This window comes from Salvelinus alpinus, chromosome 20, assembly GCF_045679555.1.
Source record: "Salvelinus alpinus chromosome 20, SLU_Salpinus.1, whole genome shotgun sequence".
Taxonomy (NCBI): domain Eukaryota; kingdom Metazoa; phylum Chordata; class Actinopteri; order Salmoniformes; family Salmonidae; genus Salvelinus; species Salvelinus alpinus.
In genome coordinates this window covers 50,362,727-50,384,498 of record NC_092105.1, presented here as the reverse complement: position 1 = coordinate 50,384,498, position 21,772 = coordinate 50,362,727, and the positions used below count along the sequence as shown (strand labels likewise).

The following is a 21,772-nucleotide window of genomic DNA, read 5'->3' as shown; positions in this document are numbered from 1 at the left end:
CACACAGGAGAGAAACCTCATAACTGTGCTCAATGTGGGAAGAGTTTTACTCGGTCAACTGGCCTGATATCACACCAGAGAACACACACAGGAGAGAAACATTATAGCTGTGATGAATTTGGGAAGAGATTTGTTTCATCTAACAGTCTGACTAAACACCGGAGAACACACACAGGAGAGAAATCTTATACCTGTGCTCAATGTGGGAAGAGCTTTATTGAGTCTAGCTGTCTGACTAAACACCAGAGAACACACACAGGAGAGAAGCCTTTTAGCTGTAATCAATGTGGGAAGAGGTTTACTCAGTCAACCAGCCTGAAATCACACCGTAGAACACACACAGGAGAGAAATCTTATAGCTCTGCTCAATGTGGAAAGAGTTTTACTCATTCAACCAGCCTGAAATCACACCGTAGAACACACACAGAAGAGAAATGTTATAGCTGTGCTCAATGTGGGAAGAGTTTTACTACGTCTAGCAAGCGTACTACAAACCATATAACACATACAGGAGAGAAACCTCAGCTGTGATCAGTGTGATCAGAGATAATCTGCTAAAATACCTCTGATCAAACATCAGAAAATACATCCACGAAGGAGTTGTTTCATGATATCAATGAATTAATGTCACAATGTAGAATGTTTTAACATTGTAGGAGGAGTATTTTAATAATGTCACAATGTAGAACTCTAAACGTTTGCCCCTGTTCTATTGATTTCAACTTGATAGGGATATTAGCCTCACGGAAAAATACAGACTCTGAAATGAAAGAGTTACTATTTATGTGATTTAGCAAAAATTGACTAACAAAAAAAGAGTTGTTACAGTTACCACATTGGTGACCCACTTGAATCAATATGCAACACTTCAAAATGTAGCTAGCTGTTTTCTACAAATTGTCCTCTAACCAGTGATGTACACATTATTCCCAGATTCCGTGTGGTTTTTGAACTGTTAGTTTTAACAGGACGTGCAACCTCACCTCTCGCACAAATTATTTTAGCAATGAGTTATGACAAATAAGTGTTGTGTTCCTTTGTTTAGCGACCCCTAAATTTAAATGCATCACTACAAAATGTAGCTGACTGTCTTCTGCAGGTTGTCCTCTAATCAGTGAGGTAAAAGATATCTCCCATTTCCATGTGTTTTTTTAGTTGTGTTAGTTTCAACAGCACGTTGTGACGGCCCTGAATTTTTCTGAACCGTGTCAGTGCTTCTCCTTCTAATAGGGCGCTTCTCCTTTAATTCTCAATTAAATAGTGCTTCTCCTTCCAATAGGGCGCTTCCCCTTTAATGCCCAATTAAATAGCCAGCATCAGCTGCGCAAAAGTGGGGTTGTGATGGAGACGTGAATGAGGATGTGGTCAACACTCAGTTCCGAAGCGTCTCTATTCCGTTAGTTTTGTAGCCTAATAGCAAGTTTGCCCAGGATTGGATCCACTCTTTGCGTCCGTGGACTACACCTCTCCGTTTTTCTTCGTGGCCTTTCTCCGCTGGAGATCTGTTGGCGGATTGGATTGTCTGACTGACCGACTGACTAGAACCTTTTTGTACACGGTATTTCATTTGTTTTGGGGTGATATATACCGTGATGATTTATGTAGTTGTAAGTGAGGACGTATTAGTATTTGATACGCTTTATAGTTGTGTGGTAAAATAATTGTTATTTTGATTGAATACTGGGTTTACGCTACACTTGACTAAACGGACAAACATTGCGTGACAAAGGTCACTTGAGTTCCCTGAAGTTCTTTACCGGGCTGGACTCTTTTTAGGCCCGAGGTAGAGGACATTTTTGGAGGAACCAGAGCTCATTATTTGTTATTGTCATGTGTGTGATAATTTGTTGGTAATACAACCCACACAAAATAGTACAGTATTTTTGAAGTTCTTTCCAATGTTTTAAGGGTTTATGAAAAGTCTATTTCCATCCTGACTTTTACATAAGTCCTTTGTATTGGTGTAGACTTGATGGACCAGATGGTACTCATTCCCTCCCAAACCAAAAGGAGAAACCAATGTTTTCTCTGGTAGGCACAACCTACCTGGCACCCCTATAAACGAGCACAACCTACCTGGCACCCCTATAAACAAGTAACCTCAACCGTTACAACGAACAACCTGATGATTCCCCCCCCTAATCGATATCAGTGATTTATTGCTACTTGTCAAAACAGCATTTCTGGTGCTTGTGCAGTTTATAAGGAGCTTGTTTTAAAAAATACAAGTAAAATTATTATTGTGGCAGATGTTTGTATGTAGCACATGCTATGTTTAGGTTTTCAATATCACAAACTGTTTCTGCATATTGGTTATTGTTTACACGTTAAAACTGTGTTTTAACATTGGGTTATCCCACCTAGCAAAATGTAATTGTAAATACTTTGAAAATAAGACTATGCAACCAAATATTTCATATTTACATTTCATGTAATATTGAGTAATCATAATTATTTATGTAACCAACTGACAATTTTTGGGTACAACTATATTGACATTGTTGCCCTGCTTTCAGAATATCAGGATTCATTCTCAAATGTGCCAACCCAAATGTACTAGAGCATGTGGTAAGGACAAATTGGTTGCTGATTGTCTCAAGGGTGGGCAGTCAAAATATTTGTTGTGCGTTTAACCAGTGTGTTACCATGGATCACAATTTATTTTGACTTTTTTCCGTGTTGGAGATGAGTTTTAGCTCTAATTCTTATCCGTATTTTTTTAAACTGCACTGTTGGGTAGGGGCTCGTAAGTAAGCATTTCACTGTTAGGTCTATACATGTATTCAGCGCATGTGACTAATACAATTAGAGTTTTGTTTGGGCTCGTTCCAAGGGGACGAGAGTTCTAGAAGCTAGTGAGTTTTAGGATTCTATAGGACGAAGGAAAATTATATGATTGAAGCATTGTAGTTGATTATGTGAAATGGAAGTTGTTTTCTAGTCAGTAGTTCAACTGAAATGTGTCTTGGGCACACCGATTGGTGTCACCTCGTTAGTCAGTATGTGTTACACCTGTGCTGTCTTGTCCATCTCGTTAGTGGGAAGGTGTTTCACCTGAGCTGGTCCAGGTTCTATTTAAGAGTGTCTGGCCCTCCTAAAAAAAAAAAAAAAAAGAGTGTCTGGCTTGTGCTCCAGTTGTCTTGATAGATGTGGAGAGTAAACACCTTTTAGTTGCTCCACCTTTTTGGTTTACTTCCTGTCTTTAAGTTGTGTGTGGGTTTTTCTTTTGTTTGCCTCTTCTTGGGCAGATTTAGTGGGTCTCATGGTGGGTGTCTTTTAGGTCCCTGTTGTTACTAGTCAACTTTCATAGTGTCCATAGTGTCTTTCAGAGCCCCTCCTAAAAAAACAAGCTTGTATTTTGGGTTGGATATTGCATCATATTGTTAATATTTTAATCAATGGCATTTCCTTACAATGCTCATTAGTCTTTCAGTTGTTGTTCTGTGTTATATCCTCAATATTTCTGTGTATTTTCTTAATTTTTTCCTGTGAAGCTGTTGTTGCATCCATGTCTGACATGTGCTGTATAATTAAAGCTTGATTTGAACATATTGCAAAATAAATTAACCCAATGACCGACCAATCATCATCAATCCCACTTTTCCAGCCTTCATAAATCAAATGTTATTTGTCACATACAGGTGTTCAGCAGATGTTATTGCAGGTGTAACTAAATGCTTGTGTTTCTAGCTCCAACAGTGCAGTAATATCTAACAATTTCACAACAAATACCTAATACACACAAATCTAAGTAATGGAATATATAAATATATGGACGAGCAATGTGAGCGGCATAGACAGATACAGTAGAATACAGTATATACATATGAGATGAGTAATGCCAGATATGTAAAAATTATTAAAGTGACTAGTGTTCCAATCCTTAAAGTGGCCAATGATTTCAAGTCTGTATGTAGGCAGCAGCCTCTCTGTGTTAGTGATGGCTATTCAACAGTCTGATGGCCTTGATTGGAAAAACAGCTTCTGTCTCGGTCCCAGCTTTGATGCACCTGTACTGACCACGCCTTCTTGGATGATAGCGGGGTGAACAGGCAGTGGCTTGGGTAATAACAAAGAACAAATGTGTGTGCCTGAGGGGAAATCCACTTTCATACAGCCAAAAGGGGTGAGAAATTATACCAATAAAGGCAGTGGATTATGGTCATTGAATTACAACGTTTTATGAGCTAAACTATGTAGAATATTGGCCTGTTGGAATCTACAACTCCCTACTACATCACACAGTTCAGGCTGGGTCTGATTTATCTCTAGAGAAACTACAACTCCCTACATTACACAGTTCTGGCTGGGTCTCATTTAACTCTAGACTTGCTCTAGACACTCGCTTGCTTGCCCCAATTCGGGGAACCGTTGATTTACTTCACAGGAACTGTGTTGAGTGATTTCCTGTTTTGACACCTCACTAGAAGACTAGAATAACTATCTGTTGCTACAGAACGAGACGACCAATTCACAGTTAGTCTGTGTCGTTCTCCACAGGTACACATACCAAGATCACGTGTTTTCTATATGCACAAGATAGTTAAGGCTTCTGAACTCCTTGTGTCATCGAGCTCTCGGCCTTCCACCTCAGTGTAGGGCTGACCAGCTACATTATTGCAAATCTTATCAAATAAAGGTTAATTGTTTGAAGAAATGGCAAAGTCTCTCCTTATTGAATTGGTTATTCCACCACAATATACTTTTTCAATACCAACAATGATAGACTAGATCCATTTTTTTTTAAATAAATACATTCACCCCCTTTTCTCCCCAATTTCGTGGTATCTAATTGTTAGTAGTTACTATCTTGTCTCATCGCAGTCTCTCCCGAGCCCGTAGGGGAGTTGTAAAGGTCGAAAGCCATGCGTCCTCCGAAACACAACCCAACCAAGCCGCACTGCTTAACACAGCGCGCATCCAACCCGGAAGCCAGCCGCACCAATGTGTCGGAGGAAACACCGTGCACCCAACTTCTGTTGAGCTTCAATTAGTGGACAGACAGCTTAACATTCTGCTGCAAAATGTCTTGATAAACTTGGGAATTATTTTTTCCGTCAATGATAGCAAGCTGTCCAGGCCCTGAAGCAGCAAAGCAGCCCCAAACCATGATGATCCCTCCACCATACTTTACAGTTGGGATGAGGTTTTGATGTTGGTGTGCTGTGCCTTTTTTTTCTCCACACAGTGTTGTGTTTGTTTTCCTTCCCAACAACTCAACTGTAGTTTCATTTGTCCACAGAATATTTTGCCAGTAGCGCTGTGGAACATCCAGGTGCACGTTTGCAAACTTCAGACGTGAAGCAATGTTTTTTTGGGGGACAGCAGTGGCTTCTTCCGTGGTGTCCTCCCATGAACACCATTATTGTTTAGTGTGTTACGTAACGTAGACTCGTCAACAGAGATGTTAGCATGTTCCAGAGATTTCTGTAAGTCTTTAGCTGACACTAGGATTCTTCTTAACCTCATTGAGCATTCTGCGCTGTGCTCTTGCAGTCATTTTTGCAGGATGGCCACTCCTAGGGAGAGTAGCAACAGTGCTGACCTTTGCTTCTTGTGAATAGCAAACTCCAATTTTGTTAGAGCTGCCTTGCCCTATAAAAAAAAAACACTAACCAACATCTCCAATCTCGACTCATTGATTGGACTCAATTTGCTTTTTGAGAAGTCATTAGCCTAGGGGTTCACATACTTTTTCCAACCTACACTGTAAATGTTAAAATGATGTATTCAATATAGACAAGGAAAATACAATAATTTTTGTGTTAGTTTAAGCACACTATGTTTGTCTATTGTTGTTACATAGATGAGATCAAATGTGATGACCAATTTAATCAGATATCCAGGTCATTCCAAAGGGTTCACATACTTTTTCTTGCCACTGTAGATGTCATGTATTGTCATGTTATGTTCTCTATAATGAAACATCACCAAGTGAAATAAAATTGATAAGATAATCTTAATAGACATTAAATAAAAAATGGTTGTTCAGAAATCATTAATTTTCATGTTGCTCTGATGAAATGAACCAAATATTTCACAATCATTACCACTACTGATATTCACATAGAATAATTACAAGTATCATATTTCTCAGTTTCAATGACCTGCAGACACCCCTCTCCCTTATGCACATGTGACTGAATGTCACATTCGTTGTAAGGTGGAGACCAAGGCGCAGCGTGATATGAATACATTCTTCTTTTAATGAATAAAAAACACTTAACAAAGTAACAAAACGAACGTGAAGCTATATAAAACGAGTGCTGACAGGCAACTACACATAGACAAGAACCCACCAACCCAAAAGGGAAAATGGCAAACTAAATATGATCCCCAATCAGAGACAACAATAAACAGCTGCCTCTGATTGGGAACCAATTCAGGCCACCATAGACCCACATATACCTAGGCATACCAAAACCCCTAGATATACAAAAAAAACTAGACAATACAAAAACAAGCATACCCACCCTCGTCACACCCTGACCTAACCAAAATAATAAAGAAAACATAGATAACTAAGGTCAGGGCGTGACAGTACCCCCCCCCCCCAAAGGTGCGGCTTCCCGACCGCAAACCTGAACTTATAGGGGATGGTCCGGGTGGGCACCTACCCTCGGTGGCGGCTCTGGTTCTGGACGCCGCCCCCCATCTTTACACTGATCCCTCCGCCTTTTGTAGATCCGGACCGAGGACCCTCGCTGGAGACCCCGGGCCGGGGACCGTCGCTGGAGACCCCGGGCCGGGGATCGTCGCTGGAGGCCACGGACAGTGGCCCGTCGTTGGAGGCTCCGGACAGTGGCCCGTCGTTGGAAGCTCCGGACAGTGGCCCGTCGTTGGAGGCTCCGGACTGTGGCCCGTCGTTGGAGGCTCCGGACTGTGGCCCGTCGTTGGAGGTTCCGGACTGTGGCCCGTCGCCGGAAGCTCCGGACTGGGTACCGTCGCCGGAAGCTCTGGACTATGGAAGCGCACTGGAGGCCTGATGCGTGGTGCAGGAACTGGTGGTACTGGGCTGAGGACACGCACCTCAGGGCGAGTGCGGGGAGGAGGAACAGGACGTACTGGACTCTGGAAGCGCACTGGAGGCCTGGTGCGTGGTGCCGGAACTGGTGGTACCGGGCTGAGGACACGCACCTCAGGGCGAGTGCGGGGAGCAGGAACAGGACACACTGGGCCGTGGAGACGTATTGGAGATCTGGAACGTAGAGCTGGCTCAATGCGTCCTGGCTGGATGCCCATTCTAGCCCGGCAAATGCGAGGAGCTGGAATAGATCGCACCGGGCTATGAATGCGAACTGGAGACACCGTGCGCATTTCTGCATAACACGGTGCCTGACCAGTCACACGCTCCCCATGGTAAGCACGAGGAGTGGGCTCATGTCTCCAACCTGACTCAGCCAATCTCCTCGTGTGCTCCCCAATTTTTTTATTTTATTGGGGCTGCCTCTCGTGCTTGCCTTGTTTATATTTCTCTTCATAACATCGCCGTTCCGCTTTTGCTGCCTCAATTTCCTCCTTCGGAAGGCGATATTCCCCATTCTGTGTCCAGGGTCCTGCTCCATCCAGTATCTCCTCCCAGGTCCATTTCCCCATTAAACGCTACTCCTCCTTTTCACGCTGCTTGGTCCTTTTATGGTGGGTTCTTCTGTCACGGTCATTGTAAGGAGGAGACCAAGGCGCAGCGTGATATGAATACATTCTTCTTTTAATGAAGAAAAAACACTAAACAAACTAACAAAGTAACAAAACGAATGTGAAGCTATATAAAACGAGTGCTGACAGGCAACTACACATTGACAAGAACCCACCAAACCAAAAGGGAAATGGCAACCTAAATATGATCCCCAATCAGAGACAACGATAAACAGCTGCCTCTGATTGGGAACCAATTCAGGCCACCATAGACCTACATATACCTAGACATACCAAAACCCATAGATATACAAAAAACCCTAGACAATACAAAAACAAGCATACCCACCCTCATCACACCCTGACCTAACCAAAATAATAAAGAAAACATAGATAACTAAGGTCAGGGCGTGACACTGGTTACATTTCAATCACAAAAATCACTGAGCCAGCTTTGATGGCCCAATAAAAAAACAGTAAGTTTCTGCCAGCCAATGGGATAATTCCAGTGCAGTACATGTGTAGAGGGATAATTCCAGTACAGTACATGTGTAGAGGGATAATTCCAGTGCAGTACATGTGTAGAAGGATAATTCCAGTGCAGTACATGTCTAGAGGGTGTAGAGGGATAATTCCAGTGCAGTACATGTGTAGAGGGATAATTCCGGTGCAGTACATGTGTAGAGGGATAATTCCGGTGCAGTACATGTGTATAGGGATAATTCCAGTGCAGTACATGTGTAGAGGGATAATTCCAGTGCAGTACATGTGTAGAGGGATAATTCCAGTGCAGTACATGTGTAGAGGGATCATTCCAGTGCAGTACATGTGTAGAGGGATCATTCCAGTGCAGTACATGTGTAGAGGGATAATTCCAGTGCAGTACATGTGTAGAGGGATAATTCCAGTGCAGTACATGTGTAGAGGGATAATTCCAGTGCAGTACATGTGTAGAGGGATAATTTCAGTGCAGTACATGTGTAGAGGGATAATTACAGTGCACCGGTTATTGACTGGAGACTTAAAATGCTGAAAACAGGTCCCTAGCGGTATGACAACAACATGGCTGCTGGTTAAAGAAGAGATTGAGGGAGAGAGAGAGAGGGAACCATATGCTGAAAACAGGTCCCTAGTGGAATGACAACAACATGGCTGCTGGTGAAAGAGGAGCGGGAGAGGGAGAGAGAGAGGTAACCATATTCATTACACATGGATCGTAAGAAATCCTGAATGTATTGAAATGTCTGGGCTCACAGAGGATGTGTTAATTTATAACCCATCATTTATACCTGTTCATTCATAACCCATCATTTATACCTGTTAGTTCATAAAGCCGACACCTTTCACAGAACAGTTCACAGAATTGTCCATTGAAATACATTTTGACAATTTAATCATTGCTACATTAAGGCCTGATTGGTGTAGTGCTGCAGAGATGGTTGTCCTTCTAGAAGGTTCTCCCATCTCCACAGAGGAACTCTGGAGCTCTGTCAGAGTGAACATCGGGTTCTTGTTCACCTCCCTGACCAAGGCCCTTCTCCCCCGATTGCTCAGTTTGGCTGGGCGGCCAACTCTAGGAAGAGTCTTGGTGGTTCCAAACTTCTTCCATTTAAGAATGATGGAGACAACTTTGTTCTTGGGGACCTTCAATGCTGCAGACATTTTTTGGTACCTTTCCCCAGATCTGTGCCTCGACACAATCCTGTCTCTGAGCTCTACGGACAATTCTTTGGGACCTCATGGCTTGGTTTTTGCTCTGACATGCACTGTCAACTGTGGGACCTTATATAGACAGGTGTGGGCCTTTCCAAATAATTTCCAATCAATTGAATTTACCACAAGTGGACTCCAATCAAGTTGTAGAAACATCTCAAGGATGATCAATGGAATCAGGATGCATCTGAGCTCAATTTTGAGTCTCATATCAAAAGGTCTGAATACCTAAGTAAATACATTTGCAAAACTCTCTAAAAACCTGTTTTCACTTTGTCATTATGGGTATTGTGTGTAGATTGATGAGGGGGAAAAAAATCAAAAGGCTGTAAAGTAACAAAATGTGGAAAATGTGAAAGGGTCTGAATACTTTACTTTTCTACCGCAGTTTTGTACACGATCAAATCAAAGTTTATACACAGTCACGTGATACGTGGTATAGAAAAGTCCAATCTTAGGAGAGTACATGGGAGGCACTATACTGTGTGTCTGCAAGTGTCTATCTGGTCAAAGCCACTGATACAGGTGTCCCTCCACCCTCTGGTGGGATGGATCATGTCTACAGAGAAACCTATGTTCAAATACTTAGATTTGTGTGTATTGGGTGTATGTTGTGAAATTGTTAGATATTACTTGTTAGATATTACTGCACTGTCGGAGCTAGAAACACAAGCATTTCGCTACACCCGCAATAATATCTTCTAAACATGTGTATGTGACCAATAAAATGTGATTTGATTTGAAATAAACGTCCTATTTATCAAAGGTGCTGTTGGCTGGGGTCAAAATGACTCCAACGGATTTGAATTTGTTAAAAGTCCATTTTGATACAGAAACACTAAACCGTGATTTAGATTTACTAACGACAAGTTGATTGACAAAGTCATGAAAAATTGAATAGAATTGAGTAAACCACATTTTTGGCTATGATAAAAGATCTGACATGGATCATTTTGACCCCAGAGGCATAAGTATGGTTCAATGAAAATATGTAGTGGGTGTAAAGTTTGTTTTAATTTTTCAGTCATTAAACACGAATCAATCAACACATGCTTCTCTTTGAACGACTTAATATAATATTAAACTTTTATGAAATAAATGAAAAATAAACGTTTGGTTCCTCAACTGCGTTGCCCACTCCAGTCAGCAGATGGCGATGTGCGTCTTTTAGGTTCAGGCGATGCTGCCAGTGTGACGTATAATCTAGTGGACGGGACGCTCCTTCAACAACAACGGCTAGTCAGACACCTCGGTAGCTTTCTAGCAAACATAGCTACAACATTCACGCTCTTTACACTGTTTTGGTGTATATTAGTCGATGTGTATTAAACACACTTCTGTCGTATGTACTTGTTGGCCCATTTAATGATATATTTACGTTGTTTGTCAGCTAGCTGGTTTGCTAAGTTAGCTTAGAACTAGGCTAGTCGCTAATGCTAGCTAGCTAACATCCCCGACCATGAGTTCACTAAGCTACTCTCCTCCTGATAAAGAAGATGAGGTCTGCTGGACGGAGAAAGAAGCTCTTGTGAAAGAGGAGGATGTTACAAAACAAAAACAAGTAGAGGGTGAGGCTGTTACAGTGAAAGAAGAAGAGAAAGACGTTTCAGTGAAAGAAGCGGTAGATGCGTTCAGAGTGAAAGAGGAGGCTGTTACAGTAAAAGAAGAGAAAGAGGAGGCTGCAGTTTTTGGAGTGAAGGAGGGAGAGATAACTGTCGTGAAAGAGGAGGAGGAAGAGGAGGCTGTTACAATACAAAAACAAGTAGAGGGTGAGGCTGTTACCGTGAAAGAAGAAGAGAAAGACGTTTCAGTGAAAGAAGAGGAAGACGCGTTCAGAGTGAAAGAGGAGGAGGCTGTTACTGTAAAAGAAGAGGAGGATGCAGTTTATGGAGTGAAAGAGGAGGGGGAGATGACTGCCACATCAAAAAAGGAGGAGGAAGAAGTGGAGGAAACTGGATATCTGGGCCCGGTTTCCCAAAGGCATCTTAAGGCATCCAATGGTTCTAACGGTGAATTTAGCCATAAGATGGTTTTGAGAAACCGTTCCCTGATTAACACTAGTAAGTACTGTCTTAAAAACAGAGGCACAAACTCTTCAGTTGTAGAACTGATGTTTGGTGTTAAAGGGGAAATCTGAAATAGCTACATCCAGATTTAGACTTTTTAATTATTTATTTATAGCCATTGATTCTTGAAAAATATAACAGATGCCTCATGAGCTTAGTTCAACTGTTGTACACCATCAGAACCCCAAATAAGTTTTTTTTATTCCAATGTTTAGAAACAATGTAAATCAGCACTGTATAGCCTCAAGACAGCTTTGTTAATGTTTCAACTGCAGATTGATTGATGTGGCTTTTTTAAAGGGACAACCTAGGTTTTAAACAGCAACAAAATGGCTGCCCAGAGACTTGGTTTGGTAAACAGCTGAGGGATGGGGGCTGGAGAAGTGTAACCACTCTCAAATTCCTATTGTAGCAACCGTAACCCAAAACCTAGGGACCTCGTCAAGAAGTTCAGACATCTTACCTACATTAAATTACATCGATGAATTGGTTTGAAATCTTTTTTTTAAACCCTTCTCAAAGTTGGTGTCTTGACGGATTAGTAAAAAAATGGTTTATCTTAAAACACTATTTAAATTTGTTTTAAATTGAACCTTTATTTAACTCAGCTAAGAACAAATTACTTTTTACAATGATGGCCTACCCCGTCCAAACCGGGACGACGCCCTATGGGACTCCCAATCATGGCCGGCTGTGATACAGTCTGGACTCGAACCAGGGTTACTTGAACCAGGGTGACACACAAATTACTCGAGGGAGCCAGTCATCAATAGGTACAACACCTGTTTGGCATCGCCCCTTCCTGGGTTGGTGAAGGGCGGTATAACATTTTATGCATGAATCCAAGGCTCATCACCTGTGGAAGGCGGGGCTTCCATGAATCCGTGGGCTTCCATGAATCATGAATCCGAGCCTCATCACCTGTGGAAGGCGGGGCTTCCAGTGAGGTGTGGATTTAATAGTATGTTGTACCTAGTTTCGCTCCTTCAGGGAACAGTAGTTATAGTCATAACGTTAAGCTTGTCATATGATGAACTTCAACTTAAATACTGGATCTTGCTGTTGGACAGTTTTTTTGTTTTCAGATCTCTGAAATGCACTCTAACTACGTAACACTTAGTGTCTCCTTATATTACACTGGGAAAACAGTTTTCGTGGGCACAGAAATCCTAAATAATTTCAGTTTGCTAAATCCAATGGTTCTAAGCGAGAGTCACCTTAACTTTACAGACAACACCCAAATGGATACTGTCATTAACGTGGTTCTTCAATAATTACACATCATTCTTAATACTGTAGCTGTTCAGTTACAGTCACATGTTCAACTATCATCAGCTGATCTAGGAAATAATTTTCTGAATGACAGTCAAATGACAAACATCACGACATGCAAAAACAACTAAAGTGCTTCTTCATTCATTACTCTGGTAAAGACAGTTATGCCGTGCTCCACGTTGGATCCAACATCCCTAACAAATTGATGTTTATAATGTGTTATTGTCTGCTTGATTTACAGTAGCGTCTCGTTACTCTTTGCGCACAGAGATACTTAGCTCATAATGTGTAGAGAACTATTCCTTGATGGATAGGCTATTGTAGAACATACAGAGCTATTTGCCTTTATTCAGGACATTTAGAATGACAACACATTATAGAGTAGCCTAGTTGGATTATTCACAAAATTATCTGGTGATCAGGTTATGAAATGTCATGACAAAGACATTTTAGTTTCCATGTTTCACCTGAAATATAAATTATATATAGTCCTAGGTCTATGTTATTGTTAGGTGAAGTTATGGGTCCTACAGTAAGTCTATGTTATTGTTAGGCGAGGTTATGGGTCCTACAGTAGGTCTATGTTGTTGTTAGGTGAGGTTATGGGTCCTACAGTAGGTCTATGTTGTTGTTAGGTGAAGTTATGGGTCCTACAGTAGGTCTATGTTATTGTTAGGTGAGGTTATGGGTCCTACAGTAGGTCTATGTTGTTAGGCGAAGTTATGGGGTCCTACATCAGGTCTATGTTGTTGTTAGGTGAAGTTATGGGTCCTACAGTAGGTCTATGTTGTTGTTAGGTGAAGTTATGGGTCCTACAGTAGGTCTATGTTATTGTTAGGTGAGGTTATGGGTCTTACAGTAGGTCTATGTTGTTGTTAGGTGAAGTTATGGGTCCTACAGTAGGTCTATGTTGTTGTTAGGTGAAGTTATGGGTCCTACAGTAAGTATATGTTAGGTGAAGTTATGGGTCCTAGAGTAGGTCTATGTTGTTGTTAGGTGAAGTTATGGGTCCTACAGTGGATCTATGTTGTTGTTCAGTGATGTTATGGGTCCTACAGTAGGTCTATGTTGTTTGGTGAAGTTATGGGTCTTACAGTAGGTCTATGTTGTTGTTAGGTGAAGTTATGGGTGCTACAGTAGGTCTATGTTGTTGTTCGGTGTTGTTATGGGTCCTACAGTAGGTCTATGTTATTCTTAGGTGACGTTTTGGGTCCTACAGTAGGTCTATGTTTTTGTTAGGTGAAGTTATGGGTCCTACAGTAGATGTATGTTGTTGGGTGAAGTTATGGGTCATACAGTAGGTCTGTGTTATTGCTAGGTGAAGTTATGGGTCCTACAGTAGGTCTATGTTGTTGTTTGGTGAAGTTATGGGTCCTACAGTAGATTTATGTTGTTGGGTGAAGTTATGGGTTTACAGTAAGTCTGTGTTATTGCTAGGCTAAGTTATGGGTCCTACAGTAGATCTATATTGTGTTTAGGGGAAGTTATGGGTCCTACAGTATGTCTATGTTGTTGTTAGGTAAAGTTAGTGGTCCTACAGTAAGTATATGTTAGGTGAAGTTATGGGTCCTACAGTAGGTCTATGTTGTTTGGTGAAGTTTTGGGTCCTACAGTAGGTCTATGTTGTTGTTAGGTGAAGTTATGGGTCCTACAATAGGTCTATGTTGTTAGGTGAAGTTATGGGTCCTACAGTAGGTCTATGTTGTTGTTAGGTGAAGTTATGGGTCTTACAGTAGGTCTATGTTGTTGTTAGGTGAAGTTATGGGTCCTACAGTAGGTCTATGTTGTTGTTAGGTGAAGTTATGGGTCCTACAGTAGGTCTATGTTGTTGTTAGGTGAAGTTATGGGTCCTACAGTAAGTATATGTTAGGTGAAGTTATGGGTCCTACAGTAGGTCTATGTTGTTGTTAGGTGAAGTTATTGGTCCTACAGTAGGTATACGTTGTTGTTCAGTGATGTTATGGGTCCTACAGTAGGTCTATGTTGTTGTTCGGTGTTGTTATGGGTTCTACAGTAGGTCTATGTTATTCTTAGGTGAAGTCTTGGGTCCTACAGTAGGTCTATGTTTTTGTTAGGTGAAGTTATGGGTCCAACAGTAGGTCTATGTTGTTGGGTGAAGTTATGGATCATACAGTAGTTCTGTGTTATTGCTAGGTGAAGTTATGGGTCCTACAGTAGGTTTATGTTGTTGTTAGGTGAAGTTATGGGTCCTACAGTAGATTTATGTTGTTAGGTGAAGTTATGGGTCCTACAGTAAGTATATGTTAGGTTAAGTTATGGGTCCTACAGTAGGTCTATGTTGTTGTTAGGTGAAGTTATTGGTCCTAGAGTAGGTCTATGTTGTTGTTAGGTGAGGTTATTGGTCCTATGTTGTTCGGTGATGTTATGGGTCCTACAGTAGGTCTATGTTGTACGGTGAAGTTATGGGTCCTACAGTAGGTTCATGTTGTTAGTTGAAGTTATGGGTTATACAGTACGTCTGTGTTATTGCTAGGTGAAGTTTTGGGTCCTACAGTAGGTCTATGTTGTCAGGCTGATGGCAAAGCTAGCCAAATAGCATTTTTCTAGTTGAATTGTTTAACTATAAATCAGTTGATTTGCGACAATAACACAAACATATTTAGCAGGTGATTCAAGCGAGCCCTACAATTATAATCCATATTTAAAGTGAAATGCACTTATAAGCAACCTGTAAATGGAGGCTATTTTTGCTGTCAGCCTATGCGAACTCCCCTGAGTTTTCACCCACGGTGGTGAATTAGTAAATTGTGAGTGTGAGTTTCCTTGAGTAGCACTCCTGATCTTGCGTTGTAATATTCAGAATACAATGTGAAAAACTAAAATCTTTGCTCACCATTTTTTGCTACATCCATAACTAGCGGTTTCCTCATTAGCAGGGAGGTGTTTATGCAATCAAATTGTGTGCGCATTGCCCTCGTTCTGCAATTTTAGCTAACACAGAAAGGGGCCTATATTGGAGACCAAAAATCGTCAGGCACACTGCTTAGGATTTCAACAACTTTAATAACTTATTTCTAGTTACTACTAATGTGAAAACAAGACTAAATATGATTGTTGCTAAGTTGACTGTCATAATTGTCAAATAATTTAACAGACGTCAATTGTTGTACAACTTCCTGGGTATGATCTAGTGTCATGAGAATTTCTAGTTCCACTGATATTAACTCAAAACTCACTATATACTTTGACCAATTCCTCAGGGGTTGTAAGTCCCCGGTTAATAGAAGAATTTGACAAAGTCCCAGAAGTCTGCAAAAGGTTAGTTCTTTATTCAGCGAGCTCTGAAAATCATACAATGCACATAGCCTTATATTCCTCCCATTTGGTCATACCATATACCATACCCCTTATAAATGCCCCTCCTCTTCTCTAACACTGTCAATGCTATTTACAAGTCTTCTCCAACACATACATTGCTTATCATATCCTGCAACGTGTTACACAATCTACTGCTAGCCTAACGGTTTCTCCCCTCCCTGTGTGGGGAGACCTCCTTCCTGTTATCAGTTTCACAGTGGTCACAAGTTGCCTGTCACAAGTTGTCCGTTGACAGTTCCTCTTTTCCTATGCACACACTGTCTCGCCTACATTGCTAAATAATAAGGTCTTAACTTGTCCTATGAACACACAGAGAATTCTAGTCTTATGATTCTGATACATTTCACTCAATTATACAGTGACAGGATGGAATATTTTAGTCATTACCATAAAAACATATAATTTCCTTATCATCTGGGCATCACCTTTTACCTCAAATAAACAATGGATTTCTCCTGTTGTGGGCCTTTAACCGTCTGTCTGACTTTGTCATTCACATAGGAGAGAGGCGGGACAGTCGTGGATCCTCCGGGGAGCCTCAACAACCTCATGATGCTGACGAGGCAGAGAAGAGTCTCTCCAGATCAGAACACCTCAAGAAACACCTGCAGAGATCCACAGGGAAGAGAACTCACTGCTGCTCTGACTGTGGGAAGAGATTCACCTCATTAGGTATTAAAATTCATCAGAGAATCCACACAGGAGAGAAACCCTATAGCTGTGATCAATGTGGGAAGAGTTTTATTACATCTAACAATCTGACTCGACACAAGAAAACACACACAGGAGAGAAACCTTATAGCTGTGATCAATGTGGGAAGAGTTTTACTGAGTCTAGCAGTCTGACAAATCACCAGAGATCACACACAGGAAAGAAATATTATGGCTGTGATCAATGTGGGAAGAGTTTTGTTCGATCTGGCCATCTGACAATACACCAGAGAACACACACAGGAGAGAAACCTTATAGCTGTGGTCAATGTGGGAAGAGTTTTACTGACTCTGGCAGTCTGACTCGACACCAGAGAATACACACAGGAGAGAAACCTTTTAGCTGTGATCAATGTGGGAAGAGTTTTGTTCGATCTGGCCATCTGACAATACACCAGAGATCACACACAGGAAATAAATCTTATGGCTGTGATCAATGTGGGAAGAGTTTTGTTCGATCTGGCCATCTGACAATACACCAGAGATCACACACAGGAAATAAATCTTATGGCTGTGATCAATGTGGGAAGAGTTTTGTTCGATCTGGCCATCTGACAATACACCAGAGAACACACACAGGAGAGAAATCTCATAGCTTTGACCAGAGATAATCTGATAAAAGATCTCTGATCAAATATCAGAAAATACATACATGAAGGAGTTGTTTCATGATATCAATGAATTAATGTCACAATGAAGAATTTTTTAACATTGCAGTAGGAGTATTTTAATAATGTCACAACGTAGAACCCTAAACGTTTTCCCCCTTATCAATTGATTTCAACATTATATGGATATTAGCCTCAGGGGGAAATCCAGGCTCTGAAATGGAAGAGTACTATTTATGTGATTTAACAAAAAGTGACTAACAAAAAAAAGAGTTGTGTTAGATTTACCACGTTGGTGACCCACTTCAAAATGTAGCTAGCTGTTTTCTACAAATTGTCCTCTAACCAGTGATGTACACATTATTCCCAGATTCCGTGTGGTTTTTGAGCTGTTAGTTTAAACAGGACGTGCAACCTCATCTCCCTCCTCTCGCACAAATGATTTTAGCATGATATCGATGAGTGATGACAAATAAGTGTTGAGTTCCTTTGTTTAGTGACCCCTACATTTAAAGGCATCACTCCAAAATGTAGCTGACTGTCTTCTGCAGGTTGTCCTCTAATCAGTGAGGTAAAATATATCTCCCATTTCCATGTGTTTTTGTTTAGTTTTGTTAGTTACAACAGCACGTACAACTTGATTTCCCCCTAATCGATATCAGTGATTTATTGCTACTCGTCAAAACAACAGCGTTTTTGGTGCTTGTGCAATTTATAAAGTGCTTGTTTAAAAAAATACAAGTAATATAATTATAGTGGCAGATGTTTGTCTATATAGCACATTTTATGTTTAGGTTTTCAATTTATCCCAAACTGTTTCTGCATATTGGTTATTGATTTGGACACTTTAAAACTGTGTTTTGACATTGGGGCTATTTCATATTTTCATTTCATGTAACCAACTGACAATTTTTTGGTAGAATTATATTGACATTGTTGCCCTGCTTTTAGAATATCAGGGTTAATTCTCACATGTGCCAACCCAAGTTTACTAGAGCATAACATTGGGGACTGGGCCCCGATCCAACAACATGCCTATCTAGTGAACCCTGGTTACTAAATCAAATCAAATCAAATCAAATTTTATTAGTCACATACACATGGTTAGCAGATGTTAATGCGAGTGTAGCGAAATGCTTGTGCTTCTAGTTCCGACAATGCAGTAATAACCAACAGTAATCTAACCTAACAATTCCACAACTACTACCTTACACACACACACAAGTGTAAAGGGATAAAGAATATGTACATAAAGATATATGAATGAGTGGTGGTACAGAACGGCATGGCAGATGCAGTAGATGGTATAGAGTGCGGTATATACATATGAGATGAGTACTGTAGGGTATGTAAACATAAAGTGGCATAGTTTAAAGTGGCTAGTGGTACATGTATTACATAAAGATGGCAAGATGCAGTAGATGATATAGAGTACAGTATATACATATGAGATGGGTAATGTAGGGTATGTAAACATTGTATTAAGTGGCATTGTTTAAAGTGGCTAGTGGTACATTTTTACATAATTTCCATCAATTCCCATTTTTAAAGTGGCTGGAGTTGAGTCAGTATGTTGGCAGCGGCCGCTAAATGTTAGTGGTGGCTGTTTAACAGTCTGATGGCCTTGAGATAGAAGCTGTTTTTCAGTCTCTCGGTCCCTGCTTTGATGCACCTGTACTGACCTCGCCTTCTGGATGATAGCGGGGTGAACAGGCAGTGGCTTGGGTGGTTGTTGTCCTTGATGATCTTTATGGCCTTCCTGTGACATCGGGTGGTGTAGGTGTCCTGGAGGGCAGGTAGTTTGCCCCTGGTGATGCGTTCTGCAGACCTCACTACCCTCTGGAGAGCCTTACGGTTGTGGGCGGAGCAGTTGCCGTACCAGGCGGTGATACAGCCCGACAGGATGCTCTCGATTGTGCATCTGTAGAAGTTTGTGAGTGCTTTTGGTGACAAGCCGAATTTCTTCAGCCTCCTGAGGTTGAAGAGGCGCTGCTGCGCCTTCTTCACAACGCTGTCTGTGTGGGTGGACCAATTCAGTTTGTCCGTGATGTGTACACCGAGGAACTTAAAACTTTCCACCTTCTCCACTACTGACCCGTCGATGTGGATAGGGGGGTGCTCCCTCTGCTGTTTCCTGAAGTCCACAATCATCTCCTTTGTTTTGTTGACGTTGAGTGTGAGGTTATTTTCCTGACACCACACTCCGAGGGCCCTCACCTCCTCCCTGTAGGCCGTCTCGTCGTTGTTGGTAATCAAGCCTACCACTGTAGTGTCATCCGCAAACTTGATGATTGAGTTGGAGGCGTGCATGGCCACGCAGTCGTGGGTGAACAGGGAGTACAGGAGAGGGCTCAGAACGCACCCTTGTGGGGCCCCAGTGTTGAGGATCAGCGGGGTGGAGATGTTGTTACCTACCCTCACCACCTGGGGGCGGCCCGTCAGGAAGTCCAGGACCCAGTTGCACAGGGCGGGGTCGAGACCCAGGGTCTCGAGCTTGATGACGAGTTTGGAGGGTACTATGGTGTTAAATGCTGAGCTGTAATCGATGAACAGCATTCTCACATGGGTATTCCTCTTGTCCAGATGGGTTAGGGCAGTGTGCAGTGTGGTTGCGATTGCGTCGTCTGTGGACCTATTGGGTCGGTAAGCAAATTGGAGTGGGTCTAGGGTGTCCGGTAGGGTGGAGGTGATATGGTCCTTGACTAGTCTCTCAAAGCACTTCATGATGACGGAAGTGAGTGCTACGGGGCGGTAGTCGTTTAGCTCAGTTACCTTAGCTTTCTTGGGAACAGGAACAATGGTGGCCCTCTTGAAGCATGTGGGAACAGCAGACTGGGATAAGGATTGATTGAATATGTCCGTAAACACACCAGCCAGCTGGTCTGCGCATGCTCTGAGGACGCGGCTGGGAATGCCGTCTGGGCCTGCAGCCTTGCGAGGGTTAACACGTTTAAATGTTTTACTCACCTCGGCTGCAGTGAAGGAGAGCCCGCAGGTTTTGGTAGGGGGCCGTGTCAGTGGCACTGTATTGTCCTCAAAGCGGGCAAAAAAGTTGTTTAGCCTGTCTGGGAGCAAGACATCCTGGTCCGCGACGGGGCTGGTTTTCTTTTTGTAATCCGTGATTGACTGTAGACCCTGCCACATACCTCTTGTGTCTGAGCTGTTGAATTGTGACTCGATTTTGTCTCTGTACTGAGACTTAGCCTGTTTGATTGCCTTGCGGAGAGAATAGCTACACTGTTTGTATTCGGTCATGCTTCCGGTCACCTTGCCCTGGTTAAAAGCAGTGGTTCGCGCTTTCAGTTTCACGCGAATGCTGCCGTCAATCCACGGTTTCTGGTTTGGGAATGTTTTTATCGTTGCTGTGGGTACGACATCGTCAATGCACTTCCTAATGAACTCGCTCACCGAATCAGCATATTCGTCAATATTGTTGTTGGACGCGATGCGGAACATATTCCAATCCGCGTGATCGAAGCAGTCTTGAAGCGTGGATTCAGATTGGTCGGACCAGCGTTGAACAGACCTGAGCGCGGGAGCTTGTTGTTTGAGTTTCTGTTTGTAGGCTGGAATCAACAAAATGGAGTCGTGGTCAGCTTTTCCGAAAGGGGGGCGGGGGAGGGCCTTATAAGCGTCGCGGAAATTAGTATAACAATGGTCTAGTGTTTTTCCAGCCCTGGTAGCACAATCGATATGCTGATAGAATTTAGGGAGTTTTGTTTTTAGATTAGCCTTGTTAAAATCCCCAGCTACGATGAATGCAGCCTCAGGGTGTGTGGTTTCCAGTTTACAAAGAGTCAGATAAAGTTCGTTCAGGGCCATCGATGTGTCTGCTTGGGGGGGAATATATACGGCTGTGATTATGATTGAAGAGAATTCCCTTGGTAGATAATGCGGTCGACATTTGATTGTGAGGAGTTCTAGATCAGGTGAACAGAATGACTTGAGTTCCTGTGTGTTGTTATGATGATCACACCACTTCTCGTTAATCATAAGGCATACCCCCCCGCCCCTCTTCTTACCGGAAAGATGTTTGTTTCTGTCGGCGCGATGCATGAAGAAACCAGCTGGCTGCACCGACTCCGTTAGCGTCCCTTGAGTTAGCCATGTTTCCGTGAAGCAGAGCACGTTGCAATCCCTGATGTCTCTCTGGAATGCTACCCGTGCTCGGATTTCATCAACCTTATTGTCAAGAGACTGGACATTGGCGAGTAGTATGCTAGGGAGTGGAGCGCGATGTGCCCGTCTCCGAAGCCTGACCACGAGACCGCCTCGTTTTCCCCTTTTTCGGCGTCGCACAGGGTCGCCGGCTGGGATCAGATCCATTGTATTGGGTGGAAGGCAAAACACTGGATCCGTTTCGGGAAAGTCATATTCCTGGTAGGAACGATGATGAGTTGACGTTAATCGTATATTCAGTAGTTC

The 21,772-nt window shown here is 42.2% G+C and overlaps 1 protein-coding gene across 1 annotated transcript in view; it reads left to right on the top strand.

Annotated features, from left to right (window-relative positions):
- The window catches only part of LOC139547134 (zinc finger protein 271-like), a 55,439-nt gene extending 36,738 nt beyond the window's left edge, over positions 1-18,701 (top strand). The window contains exons 3-5 of the mRNA XM_071356162.1: positions 6,685-6,899; positions 10,793-11,408; positions 16,530-18,701. Of these exons, the coding sequence (XP_071212263.1) occupies positions 6,685-6,899; positions 10,793-11,408; positions 16,530-17,350 (1,652 nt within the window). The 3' untranslated portion in view covers positions 17,351-18,701. The remainder of the gene's footprint in view (positions 1-6,684; positions 6,900-10,792; positions 11,409-16,529) is intronic.
- Positions 18,702-21,772: the final 3,071 nt, after the last annotated feature.